We start from the raw sequence: 17983 nt of genomic DNA, 5'->3' as shown, positions 1-17983 counted from the left end.
CAGATCACTGCACCTGTTCATAGCCCATCTGTAAACAGCTCTTCTATCTACCTCATCCCCATACTGTATTTATTTATCTTGCTCCTTTGCACTCCAGTATCTCTACTTGCACATCTACCATTCCAGTGTTTTATTGCTATATTGTAATTACTTCACCACCATGGCCTATTTATTGCCTTAACTCCCTTATCTTACCTAATTTGCAGTCACTATATATAGACTTTTTGTTTTCTTTTTTCTACTATATTATTATTGACTGTATGTTTTGTTTATTCCATGTGTAACTCTGTGTTGTTGTATGTGTCGAATTGCTATGCTTTATCTTGGCCAGGTCGCTGTTGCAAATGAGAACTTGTTCTCAACTAGCCTACCTGGTTAAATAAAATATTAAAATATATATATATACTGTATGTTAATCTGTGACTCAAAGTTGTTAAACTGTCTGTTATAGTCAGTTTCGTTATGTTGAGAATATTGAACGTATGAAAGACATTGGGCCAAATGGAGAGTTTACTTGGTTGGTGTTTTTGTTTTGTTTAATGTTCCAGCCTGGTATCAGAAGAATGAGAGGTGTTTAATCGTTTTAAGTCAGAGGTGTCAGAACCACAGTTAAGAGGGCAGAATAAATACATGATTGAGATGTATTGGGGTCACTGCTTAACATCTTAAAGACTCCAGAGCCCAAGACAAATAACCTCTCCTTTTAATAACCCATTCACAGTAACACCTGACCCCATTACCCCCATGGAGGACAAACAGGCAAGTGACCAAAGAGCGCCGCTGTTTAACCCCACTGTCAGGGCAGTGATCCATCTTTAGCACTCTCTCTCCCAGACAGGGCTGAGGCCTCAGAGGCAGATGTCTGTATCCACCAGAGGAGGAATTAAGTTACTTGTGACCCCACAGGTCCCAGTCGGTGTCACTGACATACAGAGTGCTCAAAACCAACTAATTGGGGAGGGCAGGCGGGTGGCATGGCGATTACTCTGGCACTAATTGGTGGCCACAGAGCGAGCGTTCTGGGACAGTGTCCATCTGTTTCTTGATGGATCTGTCTAATCTGGACTCAGAGTACCATCATGACACAGTAAGAGAGAGAAGCTATACTGTAGCTACTCAGTTTCAATCACAGCTAATCAAACCAAGAGCACACACGCATTCATGCCAATAGGATTATTTATCACTGTACTGTACACACTGTTTGGTACATTACACTACCCATTTAATGTATTTGACGATTGAGTGGCCAAACTGATGGGACTGGGTGGCTAGATTAAGATGTACAAATCTAAAAAGTCTGACAATTTGACTTAGTTCAGAGTGGACGATGAAGTTGTGATTTTATGGAAGATTTTGTAGCTAAATATTCTAACGGTTCATTATGTTTGGATTGATGGCACCCTTATCAGATGTTTGAACTGAGAGTGATGCTAGTATTGGTTGGTGAGTGACAGACAAGAAAAGGGACAATACCAGAGATGTACTGAGGGATAAAAGAGAGATTGACAGGCGAGGCAAATTAACACAGATCTAAGGGCAAATGGCCTTTTTGGTGGGATCATTTGACTGACAGGTCATCGTGGAGTGATTGAAAGTGAGGTTAGATGAGCTGTTATGATGTTGTACTTCTTTGAGGCCTGTAGCCAATCCAAGAGCTGCTCTGAATGTCATCCTTTTTAATTGGTCAAAACAGAAGTACTTGATAACCCACCAGAGGTGATTATTTATCAATTATGCTCGTCTTGATTTGACTTGTCAGAACTAAGAATGATTCATTCACAAATGGGTGGAGGTAGGGGCTTGGATTTCTTTGTCACCTTATTGACTCAAGCTAAAGTGGCTTTATTTCTTCCTTTACTCATTTGTTTTGTTGAATGTAGCCACTAATTGGAAGGCTACTCGCTCATAGAACATACAAGTGAGAGTTCTTGTGTTAATGTGTTAGCTCACAGTGGGAAGTGGATAGTGGGAACACACGGGCCCCTATTCTCCAGAGGTAGAGGGTTTAGAACTTAGATGGAGTCTGTTAACACTGCTAGCAGATTTAGAAACAGGAGGGTTAATGATTGTAATTAGGATTGTGGCATTCTAAAAGTGAAAATGAGCAGACAGAGAGGTCTGTCTGCTCTCCCACGAGGGCCAGCAGGGAAAATGTTATTCATGATTACTATATGTCAGGATTATTTGGCCCTGCTGTGCATACTAATGGAAGTTACTGGGGCTCCATGGTGGCCTAGTTCACATTGTTTTACTTTCTAATGTCACAGAAGTTATCCACTGAACATAATGAATAAGACTAGATAAGAGTACCACAAGCTAATGGATAGTGTTTTGAAGGGATGTAAGAATTCACCGATACGCATCGGTCCCTGATTCAAATGTTTAAGATACGAATGCATCGGTCCGCGGACCCCAAACCAATCCAAATGTAGCGTCAGTCAGAAAATATATTAAAATGCTATAAATCACAAATGAAATGTGTTTTGTTGTTGTTGCTCATATTACTTTCTTTCTACCTTCTGAAAATAACATATTTTGTAACAGTGTCGAACTAAGCATGTAACTGTGATGCCATTCACTAGGCATGTTTCCATTGACCCAGGTTTATTTGACAAAAGTCTAAAATATATATATATATATATATATACATATATATATATATATATATATATATATATATATATATACAGTGCCTTGCGAAAGTATTCGGCCCCCTTGAACTTTGCGACCTTTTGCCACATTTCAGGCTTCAAACATAAAGATATAAAACTGTACACAATCATGAAGTGGAACGACATTTATTGGATATTTCAAACTTTTTTAACAAATCAAAAACTGAAAAATTGGGCGTGCAAAATTATTCAGCCCCCTTAAGTTAATACTTTGTAGCGCCACCTTTTGCTGCGATTACAGCTGTAAGTCACTTGGGGTATGTCTCTATCAGTTTTGCACATCGAGAGACTGAAATTATTTCCCATTCCTCCTTGCAAAACAGCTCGAGCTCAGTGAGGTTGGATGGAGAGCATTTGTGAACAGCAGTTTTCAGTTCTTTCCACAGATTCTTGATTGGATTCAGGTCTGGACTTTGACTTGGCCATTCTAACACCTGGATATGTTTATTTTTGAACCATTCCATTGTAGATTTTGCTTTATGTTTTGGATCATTGTCTTGTTGGAAGACAAATCTCCGTCCCAGTCTCAGGTCTTTTGCAGACTCCATCAGGTTTTCTTCCAGAATGGTCCTGTATTTTGCTCCATCCATCTTCCCATCAATTTTAACCATCTTCCCTGTCCCTGCTGAAGAAAAGCAGGCCCAAACCATGATGCTGCCACCACCATGTTTGACAGTGGGGATGGTGTGTTCAGGGTGATGAGCTGTGTTGCTTTTACGCCAAACATAACGTTTTGCATTGTTGCCAAAAAGTTCAATTTTGGTTTCATCTGACCAGAGCACCTTCTTCCACATGTTTGGTGTGTCTCCCAGGTGGCTTGTGGCAAACTTTAAACGACACTTTTTATGGATATCTTTAAGAAATGGCTTTCTTCTTGCCACTCTTCCATAAAGGCCAGATTTGTGCAATATACGACTGATTGTTGTCCTATGGACAGAGTCTCCCACCTCAGCTGTAGATCTCTGCAGTTCATCCAGAGTGATCATGGGCCTCTTGGCTGCATCTCTGATCAGTCTTCTCCTTGTATGAGCTGAAAGTTTAGAGGGACGGCCAGGTCTTGGTAGATTTGCAGTGGTCTGATACTCCTTCCATTTCAATATTATCGCTTGCACAGTGCTCCTTGGGATGTTTAAAGCTTGGGAAATCTTTTTGTATCCAAATCCGGCTTTAAACTTCTTCACAACAGTATCTCGGACCTGCCTGGTGTGTTCCTTGTTCTTCATGATGCTCTCTGCGCTTTTAACGGACCTCCTGAGACAATCACAGTGCAGGTGCATATATTCGGAGACTTGATTACACACAGGTGGATTGATTTTATTTTTATTGTTCAGGTTCACCATCAGCAATAGTTTTGGCAGTTTTGCTTTAAACAATCAGTGGACAAAATATTAGGAACACCTCAGAACATCCCCTATTCATCGGGGCATGGACTCGACAAGGTGTTGAAAGCGTTCCACAGAGATGCTGGCCCATGTTGACTCCCATTGTTGTCAAGTTGGCTGGATGTCATTTGGGTGGTGGGCCATTCTGGTTAGATCTTTTGTTTTTTTCCCCTGTATTGTATCAAGGCTCTAGTTTAATCTCATCTTGATTATTGTCCAGTTATATGGCGCTGCACAGAAAGACCTAGTTAAGCTGCAGCTGGCCCAGAACAGAGCGGCATGTCTTACTCTTAATTGTAATCAGAGGGCTAATATTAATACTATGCTGCCAGTCACACTTGGCTAAGAGTTGAGGAAAGACTGATTACATCACTTCTTATTTTTATAAGAAACATTAATGTGCTGGAAAACTCAAATGGTTTGCATAGTCAATTTACACACAGCACTGACACACACACACTTACCACACCAGACATGGCACCAGGGGTCTTTTCATAGTCCCCAGGTCCAGAACAAATTCAAGGAAACATGCAGTATTCTACAGAGCCATGTTTGCATGGAACTCCCTTCTCATATAGAGCAAGTGAACAGCAAACCTGGTTTGAGAAAACAAATAAAGCAACATGTCTCGGCACAACGGCCTCTCCCCATGTGACCTACTTGTGTGTACTGTATGTGCTGACATCTGTGTGTAACTGATAGATGCACACGACATGTTGATGTTTATACATTCATGTCAATTGTAAAGTATTTTGTCTGTGATGTATTCTTCGTTACGTGCACGACTCGAGTAAGACTAGCTGTCGACAATAAATATATATATTTTTTAAATATATTTTTTAATCAAGTATCGGAGCCCATGTATCGAATCGTCTTGAGAGATGTACATCCCTGACATGGATTCTTCACACACTGTTTTTGTAGAGGATATAAGAAGTGTATATACTGTATTGTTTATCTAAATGTATAGTACTATTTTGTGATGGGCCTCAGGAGCACAATAGAAAAGCAGCCTACACTGCTTTACTTGTCTCCTACTGCCCATCAGTCAATCATGTATGGGATTATCCACTACCAGGCTCACTGTTTACACATCAACACAAAGTAAGATGCCTCAACAACAACTGTTACAGCCACAGAGCGCTAACGCAGAGGCGTGACACGGATTACAAGCTAAACAGATCAAATCAGCATCTGCTCATGCTCTGTAACCACGGTAACGATGCTGGTAATTTCTGAGGCCCTCTTGGTGGCAGTAGCTGGGTGTGGCTGTGTGTGCCGCCCTGGCATTCCATCTGAGCGTAGCTAAATATACTCTTAATGGCCAGCTATACGTCTTTCCAGGCTGGCAAGGAGATACAACTAGGTTAATAACACTCAAGCCCATTTGCACACAGTCCACATCGTTTAAAATAAATTGGTTTAGAAACTGCTCTCCTAGCTCTGGCTGATGTAATTAGGTTTAATGTTGGACTTGGCTACTATACTCTGAACAACTCTTTGCTGATTATTTTACTGATAAACCTGCCTGTCGTTTTGAGTGGGTGGCTGGATAACATTTCCTGCTACATCTGTAGTGGTTTCCCTGCTGCCTGCATGCTGGAAGTCATCTGTACTACACACACACGTACACATATGGTGTCTCACTGTGCCTCTTACATGCACGCATGTACAGTGTACACAGGCTCTGAGGACAAACAGCTGGGGCCAGATTGTGGCTAGTGAGTCTTGCCAGAATGGCTTACCCTTAGGTGACCTGCTATGTTTACCATGATTTATACAGGACCTGCTGCACTACAACCTGGCCTTATAAGGAGCTACGGCAGCCAGTGATGAAAGCAATCCGTTAAGGAACCAAAGTAAATGTACAGCAAAGGCATAGATATCATAGTATCAGCAGACTGAATAGCAGCAGAATAAAGATTGGACAGGAAAGCCCAACAGTTTAATATTTTAATGGGAAGGTAATAGTAGGAAGGATGGAGGACTGACTGGTGAATGATGTTTATCCACATGAAAGGATTGGTCTCTGGTCGGAGAGAGAGTGGGTGTGTTTAGAGCTGGTGTTTGGGTTATGGCTGGGTTAAGGGGTGGGGGGGCTGGGGGGGTATGTTTGTGTCTAAGCAAAGCGGCTTTGTCCTCCATCTGTGCCTGAGGAACAGGCCTTGAGCCGCAAATACCAGCTGAGGGCCTGTTATGCAATCACACAAGAGCCAGAGATACTGTATATGCAGCAGCCAACACACTGATGCATCCACACACATGTAATGCTTGCACATACATTAGCACGTACTGTACAAAACCGTTCTCCCATGATCAATCCCACATACAGACAGGCACAATTACGGATTGATTCTGAGGAAAGATATGACATCCCAGAGTGGGTGTCCTCCTGCTATAGCTGTAGGATCTTAATTTAATCAACCTGTTGCAGGATAAACTTTCTGGTCATTTAAAACTTGTGGTGTATTTGAGGTTTATAAAGGCTTCTGAAATGCGTAATATTTCACTTAGAAATTTCAGACTTTAGTTTACCTTACAAAAAACATTTCCTGTTGTTGCAGGATAATTTTTCTGCTGTAGCAGACTGACTCAAATGAAGATCCTACATCTGTATTAACCACTGTAGGACGGCCAGGCTCGCTGAATCGCTGAAGTTGGAGACTTTTATCTCCCTCACCAACTTCAAACATCAGCTATCTGAGCAGCTAACCGATCGCTGCAGCTGTACATAGTCTATTGGTAAATAGCCCACCCCTTTTCACCTACCTCATCCCCATACTGTTTTTATTTATTTACTTTTCTGCTCTTTTGCACACCAATATCTCTACCTGTACAGTGACCTCATTTCCTGCTAGCTCAGTGGCGTGATAGAGCAAGGGTGGGAATCTTAACGGAAAAATCCACTCAAAACCGATATTTGTGTTAGTCCTCTGATACAGTCCCAAAAGGTTTTGCATGTCAGCAGTCCGGTTTTCAAGATATTGTAAAACGCATCATCATGATGCTTCATGAAAGTCATGACTTTCCTTTTGAGATGCAGGGTCTGATTTCAAGATGAGATGAGACTTACCAGTATGTTTACCATAGGTGACAAGGTGTTAAATATGACCCCTTAACGGGCAGGGGTCAGTCTCTTTCATCAGGTAATCGGAGAATGGTCAGCTACCTCATCCAGTTATGTATGTGTGTGTCCGACGGTGTCACTGTTACACTGAATGCGGGTGTGCATGTCAGTTTGCAGTTAGACTACACGCTCGTTTTAGCTTCTGCGCAGTGAGTATTTGACTGGGTCTGTGTGTCTGAGTTTGTGATGTGCCTCTCCTTGGATGAACACCTGCTTGTTGTCTTAGTAATGCGTGACTGTGATGCGGGGAGTCATATTGAGTCACGCTCAAGAATGTTTGTGGGCTTGATAATTACATCATGTATCCAACGCAAAGTATGTTCATGCCATGGAATACTTGACCACAGGCAGTATGGATGTGTGGGCATGTGTATGAGTCTATTGGAATGGTTGGCAAATGTTGGCAAACAATGGCATGTTTTTATGATTAGATAATAGGATGTGTTAAAAAAAAAAATCTTAGTTTGGTGGGTGTTGCATGTATTGGACCTGTTGTCCTCTCTTTCCATCCACAGGAAGATCTGTGTGCACTGTAAGTGTGTGCGTGAGGAGCATGCAGTGCGGGTGGTGCCGGGCCAGCTGGAGAGGATGATGGTGAAGCTGGTCTCAGACTTCCAGAGACACTCCATCTCCGACGACGACTCGGGCTGCGCCTCCGAGGAGTACGCCTGGGTCCCGCCTGGACTCAAGCCCGAACAGGTCAGAACCAGCTTTCAATGTTTCCTTTTATTTTGACAGTTACCTGTATGTTTAAACTTCAACACTCATTCTTATTTGCATACACACATGTTATTAAAAAAAATGGCCTCGCAGCCCCTGTCAAAGAAGTGTGTGTCTGAACATGCTTGTTTTTAATGCAGGTGTATCAGTATTTCAGCTGTATCCCGGAGGACAGAGTGCCCTATGCTAACAGCTCAGGAGAGCGGTACCGCATAAAACAGCTCCTCCACCAGCTACCAGCTCACGACAGTGAGGTAACAGTCGCTAATACTGTAACTCTGCGTGGGGTTTTGGTTGTCCTAAAGCCCCTGGGCTATAATATGATTGTTTTCTGTGATGCTTGTCTGACTCAGCATTATAACTATTCTTTACTGTACTGCACATCTGTGGGAGATTTTGGTTTCCCTAGCCTCTGTCTGTAATATAACAGTCACAAGTTTGGACACACCTACTCATTTCAGTTTTTTTTAAATAGATATTTTATTATTTTTGACTATTTTCTACATTGTAGAATAGTAGTGAAGACATCAAAACTATGAAATAGCACATGGAATCATGTAGTAACCAAAAAAGTGTTAAACATTTCTTCAAAGTAGCCACTGTCGTGTCCTTGGCTATGCCGGATTAAGTGATATGACATGCTATTCTATAAAATCATTTCTCCGTAATTAATATCACCTGGTTGAGTTAATCATGTAAATGTAATTAACTAGAGAGTCGGGGCACCACAAAATAATATTTTTAGAGCTGTTACCCTCCGAATAAACTCTTGAAGACCTAGTAATATTTTACATCAATAGCAGTCAATATTAATCGTCACCTTAATTCAGTCTCTTCTGAAAGTTGTAAATTCTTGGTTATCTTCACGAACCCTGGCTAACATGTTGAATCAGCAATACAAAATTGGGTTTAATTATTAATTTACTAAATACCTAACCAATCACACAGAATTACACATAATTAATCATAACTTGATTACAAATTACGTCATAAAGGAAAATGTCCCTAGCGGGCGGAACAGATATGACAGCTTGTTACACAAAAGAAAAGGGTCTGGGTTTGAGTGAAAGAGCGGGAAGACTGAGTAACAAAGGAAGAAGCTGCAGTATCTTATGCATTCTAAATTACCGCCCATTTGGACCCACTGGTTGATGCCTATTTATAAAATCCTATTAGGCCTCACTCTCTCCTATCTGAGATATCTACCGCAGCCCTCATCCTCCACATACAACACCCGTTCTGCCAGTCACATTCTGTTAAAGGTCCCCAAAGCACACACATCCCTGGGTCACTCATCTTTTCAGTTCGCTGCAGCTAGCGACTGGAACGAGCTGCAGCAAACACTCAAACTGGACAGTTTTATCTCAATCTCTTCATTCAAAGACTCAATCATGGACACTCTTACTGAGAGTTGTGGCTGCTTTGTGATCTATTGTTGTCTCTACCTTATTGCCCTTTGTGCTGTTGTCTGTGCCCAATAATGTTTGTACCATGTTTTGTGCTGCTACCATGTTGTTGTTATGTTGCTACCATGCTGTGTTGTCATGTGTTGCTGCCTTGCTATGTTGTTGTCTTAGGTCTCTCTTTATGTAGTGTTGTTGTCTCTCTTGTTGTGACACGTGTTTTTGTCCTATGTTTATATTGTATTTATTTTTAATCCCAGGTCCCCGTCAACCGCAGGAGGCCTTTTGCCTTTTGGTAGGCCGTCATTGTAAATAATAAGGGGAGACTTTCTTGGGCCAAGAAACACGAGCAATGTACATTAGACCGGTGTAAATCTGCCCTTTGGTCTGATGAGTCCAAATTTGAGATTTTTGGTTCCAACCGCCGTGTCTTTGTGAGACGCAGAGTAGGTGAACGGATTATCTTTGCATATGTGGTTCGCACAGTGAAGCATGGAGGAGGAGGTGTGACGGTGTAGGGGTGCTTTGCTGGTGACACTCTCAGTAATTTATTTAGAATTCAAGGCACACTTAGCCAGCATGGCTACCAAAGCATTCTGCAGTGATATGCCATCCCATTACTTTGCACATAGTGGGACTATCATTTGTTTTTCAACAGGACAATGACCCAACACACCTCCAGGCTGTGTAAGGGCTATTTCACCAAGAAGGAGAGTGATGGAGTGCTGCATCAGATGACATGGCCTCCACAATCACCTGACCTCAACCCAATTTAAGATGGTTTGGGATGAGTTGTAGCGCAGAGCGAAGGAAAAGCAGCCAACAAGTGCTCAGCATATGTGTGAACTCCTTCAAGACTGTTGGAAAAGCATTCCTCCTGAAGCTGGTTGTGAGAATGCCAAGAATGTGCAAAGCTATGGCTACTTTGAAGAATCTCAAATATAAAATATATTTTGATTTGTTTCATTATTATTTTTTGGGTTACTACATGATTCCATATGTGTTGTTTCATAGTTTTGATGTCTTCACTGATTCTACAGTGTAGAAAATAGTAAAAAAGAAAAATAAACTTGAATGAGTTGGTGTCCAAACTTTTGACTGGTACTGGCGTTTTTGTTTTGTTCCTCACTAGTTTGTTCTGCCTGAGTCAGCATTATAACTTCTGTATGTGTTTTGTGTTTCCAGCCTCAATACTGTAACCATCTGGATGAGGAGGAGAAGAAGGAGCTGCGTATGTTCAGTCAGCAGAGGAAAAGAGAGAACCTGGGCAGAGGCATGGTCAGACTGTTCCCTGTCACCATGACCGGAGCCATCTGCCAACAGGTAGATACTGCTGAGGGAGGGGGGGGGGGGGGTGAGATCAGGAAGGAGACTAGGGTGGGATGGATACAGTGAGAGTGAGGGACCAGGGAGATGGAGACAGGAGGAATTAGGGAATTCTCTGATTTTTGGTGTATGTATCAGACCTGGGTTCAAATATCTAAATTATTTTCACATTTTAAGTAAGTATTCACATTTGATTTGAAAGTACAAATAGTAGTTTAATATTTGTATGCATTTGGAAATACATTTGGAAAGTATTTTAAAATACAAAATTACACTCCCAGGTATTTAAAAATAGTATTTGAAATAAGTATTTTAAAATGCTCTCAAATACAATTTGTTAGACTATATAGTTTTATACAAATAACCATTCAAATACTCAAATAAAGATACTTATTTTGAGCTCTTTTGAAAAGGCTCAAATACACAGAAAAATAAGCATTTTAAATACCAGATACCCAAATACACACCAACCCAGGCACATACAGTTGAAGTCGGAAGTTGACATACACCTTAGCCAAATACATTTAAAAACTCAGTTTTTCACAATTCCTGACATTTAATCCTAGTAAATATTCCCTGTTTTAGGTCAGTTAGGATAACAACTTTATTTTAAGAATGTGAATGTCAGAATAATAGTAGGGTGATTTTATTTCAGCTTTTATTTCTTTAATCACATTCCCAGTGGCTCGCACACGCTTTTTCAGATCTGCCCACACATTTTCTATGGGATGGAAGTCAGGGCTTTGTGATGGCCACTCCAATCCCTTGACTTTGTTGTCCTCAAGCCATTTTGTCACAACTTTGGAAGTATGCTTGGGGTCATTGTCCATTTGGAAGACCAATTTGTGACCAAGCTTTAACTTCCTGACTGATGTCTTGAGATGTTGCTTCAATATATCCATATATCCACATCATTTTCCTACCTCATGATGCCATCTATTTTGTGAAGTGCCGGTTATGTCGATATAGGACTCGTTTTACTGTGGATATAGATACATTTGTAACCTGTTTCCACCAGCATCTTCACAAGGTCCTTTGCTGTTGTTCTGGGATTGATTTGCACTTTTCGCACCAAGGTACGTTCATCTCTAGGAGACAGAACGCGTCTCCTTCCTGAGCGGTATGACGGCTGCGTGGTCCCATGGTGTTTATACTTGCGTACTATTGTTTGTACAGATGAACGTGGTACCTTCAGGCATTTAGAAATAGCTCCCAAGGATGAACCAGACTTGTGGAGGTCTACAATTGTTTTTCTGAGGGGTCTTGGCTGATTTCTTTTGATTTTCCCATGATGTCAGGCAAAGAGGCACTGAGTTTGAATGTAGGCCTTGAAATACATCTACAAGTACACCTCCAATTGACTCAAATTATGTCAATTAGCCTATCAGAAGCTTCTAAAGCCATGACATCATTTTCTGGAATTGTCCAAGCTGTTTAAAGGCACAGTTGGCTTAGTGTATGTAAACTTCTGACCCACTGGAATTGTGATTAAGTGAAATAATCTGTCTGTAAACAATTGTTGGAAAAATGACTTGTCATGCACAAAGTAGATGTCCTAACCGACTTGCCAAAACTATAGTTTGTTAACAAGAAATTTGTGGTGTGTTTGAAACACTTAGGTTGGAGTCATTAACTTTTATGTAAACTTGAATGAATCATGATGTACTGTTTTACGTAGGACCACCCCAGCCCTTCCGTTTGCAGCCAGCCCTTCCGTAATAAACAAACACACACAACAGTAGCTAGCTAGCATAAGCCGTTGAACTTCAGACATCGTTTGCCACTAACATCATGAATATGGCACATAAATCATCACACACATTTTCAAAATGTTATAATAAACCTTCTATAATAACACAAGTGACATATTAGACAACTGCAACCTGTTAAACGTTACGATCATGTGGCTAGCAAGTAGCAACTGTTAGCTTGCATTGTTCAGCGCAAAGAAAGTCAGCCGCTACAACTTTAGCTTGCTTGCTATCAACTCAAAATCGTCTAGCTAATCAAATGTATGTTTTGTTATAAATTAACGAGTTAGTTAATTTTAGACTGAACATTTCCTTACTCCACTGAAGTTATTAATTTTCCATCTTGGATATCCTCTGCTTACGTAGTTGGGCAGTGATGTAAATCAACCATGCGTGCTAGCATTACTTTAACAGAACGCTCCCTAAAAGTTGAAACATGTTTACATTTTAATTTCAATTTTGGTAATGTTCTAGGAACGTTCTCCAAATGGTTTTACATTGGGAAAGTTCTCAAATAGTTCAGAGAATTTCAAGAAACAACCTTCTGTGGGAATTTCAGTACTTCAGCATAACGTTTCCTTATGGTTATATTTAAAGTCATGTTCTCAAAATGTTCCAAGAACGTTAAGAAGACTTTCCATAAAAAACAAAAATGTTTAATGTTCAGAGAAAGTTCCAATAATGTTATTTAAAAACATGTACATTTACGTTCTCAGCATCAACAAAACACTCTATCCTCTCTTGTTAAGTGTATTCAGGTATGTTGGTCTCGCCCACTATTTGGCCACACCTGATCTTAATGAGTGCCTGTTTCCTTTGAAAGGGGGTATTTTTGAATAGACAAAAAACATGTCAGGCTTGCTCCATCCTGGTGGCGCAGTGAACTAATTACATAGATAGAGAACTATACATAGAGGATTATACATTTGAATCTAACTGATGCTGTGTCACAATTTTTTAAAATGTGTTTCCATGATTAATGCCTAAGGAATTTCATTTCCTTGTATCCTATCTGTTCTTGGAGTTCAAAAACGTTAACCCAAAATAAGCTAGCAATGTTATTAAAAGTCTTATAGAAACATTCAGTGACATTTTTGTTTTTTAAAACCTACAAATAACCTGTAATTTTTGTTCTCTGAGAGTCAATAAAACCTCCCAGGAAAACTGTCAAGGAACCAGAGTAAAACATTCTCAGAACCTCAGTGGAACGTAAAGATAAACGTTCCCAGAACAGGCAAAATGTTTAGTTCTGTTCTCTGAGCATTTTTTTTTTTTTTTAAAGTTCCGTTTTAGCCGTCAGGAAGCGTATGGCTTCGTTCCCAGAACAAATGGGAAACCAAAAATGTATGTACCCACAACTTCCAAGGAACCAAATGTGCGAACTGGGATGTATTTGAACCGAGGTCTGTTATGTATACATATATGTGTTCTCACATGCTCATTTACATTTTGTTTACCTATTGTTTTGTCTCTGTCATTCTCTGTGTTTCAGTGTGGCAGACAGATCTGTGGTGGGGACATAGCGGTGTTTGCCAGCCGGGCGGGTCACGGGAGCTGCTGGCACCCTCAATGTTTCCAGTGTGCCTCTTGTACTGAGCTGCTGGTGGACCTCATCTACTTCTACCAGGATGGACAGATCTACTGTGGCAGGCACCACGCTGAGAGGATCAAACCGCGCTGCCAAGCCTGTGATGAGGTGATTGACTCTGCCCTGTCATGACTCTGCCACCTTCAAGAAATGATATGCTCACTGTGTATCCAGTCCACTGTCTGGTCATGCACTCTGTCTGCCCTGTCCTGTCAACAAATCTCTCCATACTATGTACGCTGTCTGCTCATATACTGTGCGGCCCTCTGCTGTCCACAAAGCTCTCCAAACTATTATCCACTCTCTGCTTATACACTCTCTGCCCTGTCTACAAATCTAAATTTTTCAAATCGCCACTCTTGCCAGTTCTAACACTGACTCTTATGAGGAGATTTGTATCTTTGGCAGACTTGTACTTCGGGGCTGGGAGAGTGTTTCTTTATTTGATTTACATGCCTGTAGACCCTAGAGGAGCATCTAGTCCCTCAATGAGACAGCCATATGTTGTTGTTCCACAAACACCTTTTAAATCGCTCTTCCACGTGCGCGCACACACCCACACAGTCTTGTTTAGACCCTTGGTATTTCTGACTTAAGAGATTAGTTGAAGTAGACTAATAGGTCTGTCATGACTGACCTTCACAAGTCCTTAGAGGATGTACCCTGTCACACTGTCAAGACAGTCTTTCAGAGAAACAGAGCTGTCATTCCACATGAACCAGAAATGTTCATTAGTGATGTGATTGGCTGAGCCTCTTACCCTTTTTTCCACCCACTCTCTTTCTCTCCCCTCGTCTCTTCCCCTCGTCTCTTCCCCTCGTCTCTTCCCCTCGTCTCTTCCCCTCGTCTCTTCCCCTCCTCTCTTCCCCTCTCTCTCTGAACTGCAGATAATTCTAGCTGATGAGTGTACAGAGGCAGAGGGCCGACACTGGCATAGGAAGCACTTCTGTTGTTTTGAGTGTGAAGCAGCGTTGGGAGGACAGCGGTACATCATGAGAGAGTGCCGGCCGTACTGCTGCTCCTGCTATGAGTCACTCTATGCAGAGTACTGTGACACCTGTGGGGAACACATAGGTACTGGAACAACACAGGTCCATGTTTGCACAAAGGGAAACATATACAACCACTAACACAGAGAGAAGTATACAACCACTAACACAGAGAGAAGTATATAACCACTCACACAGAGAGAAGTATACAACCACTCACACAGAGAGAAGTATACAACCACTCACACAGAGAAAAGTATACAACCATTCACACAGAGAAAAGTATACAACCACTCACACAGAGAGAAGTATACAACCACTCACACAGAGAGAAGTATACAACCACTTACACAGAGAGAAATCCACAATTTTCTTAGACCCGCTTTGTCTTCCAGGTATAGACCAGGGGCAAATGACCTATGAGGGCCAGCACTGGCATGCTGCCAAGTCGTGTTTCTGCTGTGCCCGCTGTCGGCTCCCCTTGCTGGGGCGGCCCTTCCTCCCACGTGGGGGCCTCATCTTTTGCTCCAGGCCCTGCTCTCTGGGAGAAGACCCAGATAACTCAGACTCGTGTGACTCAGCCCTCCAGAACCGGCCTCCTCAGCACAGACGCTGTGAGACAGATGAGAAGATCCAGCAGCCGCAGCGCTGCTCCCCACAGCAACCACCAGAGGGAGCCAACATCCCTGTTGTCCCAGGAGAAGTCTGCATTCATGCTGCACTGGAAAATAGACGTAGGGGCTTACTGTACATACATAGATGCAGATGGCATTTACATGTTATGTAGGTCATTCCTGAGCCTTTTTATTTCCCCAGCATGTAACAGCTTTGTAATACTCATGCACATAGATTATTTTACTTCTTTAGCAGGCTCTTTTCTCCAAAGTAACTTTGATCACATGCTCAAAACAATAGATTTTAGAAAGTGTCAAAGATTACATAGCCTTTTCTATTTAAACAAGGTGGGTTTTATCTTCATTTGATCTGTCTCACAGGTGTTCACATCTCTACTAACGTTCTGAATGGAGTCCCCCCACCACTCAACGGTCATCCTAACCTCAGACAGTCCTACTCGCCCCTTCCCCATTGCCACTTAGCCAATAACTGGGGAACATCTTGTCCTGTCGACCAATCACTCAGCAGTTTGCGCCCTGGAGATTGTGGCAAGCATCCAGGCAGTAGTCTGGAGTTTTTAGGAGAGCCCAATGGCTATGCGGGACACCCCCTCACCAGTTTCAGTAGAGGAACGTCTACTGCAAAGGACCGTGGGAACTGTGTGGAGAGAAGTAGTCAAGTTATGCAAGGTATTATACAAGGCAATAAGATGCATCATAAGTTAAATTGGGACTGTTCGGAATGAAAAAGTTAACTGTGGTGCTCAGTTAGATACAATTGGCCACAAGCAAGAGTTGAGTAGTATTCTATAAATCTGGAACCAAGTCTTACTCACCTCCTGTTATTGTGAGTTGATTGAACATAAATTGTATCCCTTGCTTTTTTAAATGTATAAATGGAGGTATTTTATTTGTTTTCTCTCCCTCTTCCCAGTGTTTCCTCCCCCGAGGAACTCATCCTTACCTGCATCACTAAACCATCCCAGTCCTGCTGACCCTCTGCCCCTCCCGCCCCCTCAACCCAAGTCTTGTGATTTGATAATCAGGCCAAGTCTGCACCAACTAGAGCCAAGCCCCCCTGACCCTAGCCCCCAATCAAGTCGAAGTGGGACAACCAGGGTCAGTTTCCGAGAGCCAATCAGCTGCAGCTACTCTGTGGATGAGGAGAAGGAGGAGGAGGAGGAAGAAGAGGAGGAGGAGAGAAGAGAGGGGGTTGAAGAACAGGCAGAGGAAGAGGATGGAGGTTTTGGGAGCAGGTTACATATGCAAAGGGGCATTCCACCTCAAATGGACCTACTGGGTAAGAGACTGTACTTTCTTTTCCTTTTCGTTCTTTTTCTTTTCATCACAAATACCAACCGTCTTTCATTTTTTTGCGTCTCCTCACAGATGGTTCATACCAACATCGTAGTTTACGGCGGGGGTGGAACCGTGGCCGTGTGGCTTCCGACTCCACTCTCCACCTAGGCACAGAGACACGTTTCTGTCACTCTCAGCCGGACAGGCCCCGTCTGGATGCTCTAGAAAGGAGACGAGAGAGGGAGAGTGTTTCCCTCTCTTCCCCTGTTATCACAGAGCCCCCATTACTCAACCTCCAGCCAACCCAGTACAACAAACATCAGGACTCCTGCTCCACCTGCTCCTCCTCCTCAGACTCAGAGGAAGATGGTTACTTCCTGGGGCAGCCTATCCCCCTGCCCCCCCAGCTAACCCACAGGCCCCAGTCTGTGGATGGAGAGAGGGAAGGAGAGAGGGATGGAAAGACTGAAGGAGAGAAGGACAGGGGGTTGAGAGACAGCCTGAGCAGGAAGAGAAGGGCCAATGGCCTTGGTGCAAAGGACAAAGACAAGAACTGTGCCATCTCCTAAGTTTGACCCTCACAGTGAAAGTTCTGTTTTTCAACGATCAAGCCAATGTCCAGTTTCACAATAAAGGATAAATATTAATCTGTAACATGTGGGGATACTTTGAATACAACACTCCTATCCAGCAGACTCATTCAAAGATTAAACCACTACTATAAGAAGGCAAGAGGAAATGGAGAGAGTGACTGACTAAGATGTATTAGAGGGATCAGATATGAAATATAAATGTTTAGGGCACTTTTTTCCACAGTAGAGTGAATCTGGCATCCACCTAGGAAGTGCTGTAAGAACATTTCACTGTGTTCCCGCAGCGCATGTTGTAGGATTTACTCAAACGTGAAGAAATTCACTTTACATTTATATTCAAGTGAATGTGGAAAGAGAATGCTCATTCCAGTATAAACATGTAAGCATTTTTTGCGGGAAGTTATTCTTCTCTATTTTTGTATAGGACCATCTAATTAATGTACATGAAAGATTTGGGGATTCTACATTTCTTTGATGGTCTTCATGGGCATTTGTCTCGCTCACTCACTCTCTGCTTCC

The 17983-nt window shown here is 42.2% G+C and overlaps 1 protein-coding gene across 3 annotated transcripts in view; it reads left to right on the top strand.

Moving 5' to 3' along the window:
- The window catches only part of LOC109868901 (protein prickle), a 32266-nt gene extending 14748 nt beyond the window's left edge, over positions 1-17518 (top strand). For all 3 annotated transcript variants that reach the window (XM_031803537.1, XM_020458652.2, XM_020458651.2), the window contains 9 exons: positions 7697-7880; positions 8042-8155; positions 10490-10627; positions 13874-14077; positions 14857-15043; positions 15354-15692; positions 15954-16262; positions 16507-16872; positions 16962-17518. In XM_031803537.1, coding sequence (XP_031659397.1) covers positions 7770-7880; positions 8042-8155; positions 10490-10627; positions 13874-14077; positions 14857-15043; positions 15354-15692; positions 15954-16262; positions 16507-16872; positions 16962-17440 — 2247 coding nt within the window. In that variant the 5' untranslated portion in view covers positions 7697-7769 and the 3' untranslated portion in view covers positions 17441-17518. The remainder of the gene's footprint in view (positions 1-7696; positions 7881-8041; positions 8156-10489; positions 10628-13873; positions 14078-14856; positions 15044-15353; positions 15693-15953; positions 16263-16506; positions 16873-16961) is intronic.
- The last annotated feature ends 465 nt before the right edge of the window (positions 17519-17983 follow it).

This window comes from Oncorhynchus kisutch, linkage group LG24, assembly GCF_002021735.2.
Source record: "Oncorhynchus kisutch isolate 150728-3 linkage group LG24, Okis_V2, whole genome shotgun sequence".
NCBI lineage: Eukaryota > Metazoa > Chordata > Actinopteri > Salmoniformes > Salmonidae > Oncorhynchus > Oncorhynchus kisutch.
This window is presented reverse-complemented; position numbering and strand designations above follow the sequence as displayed.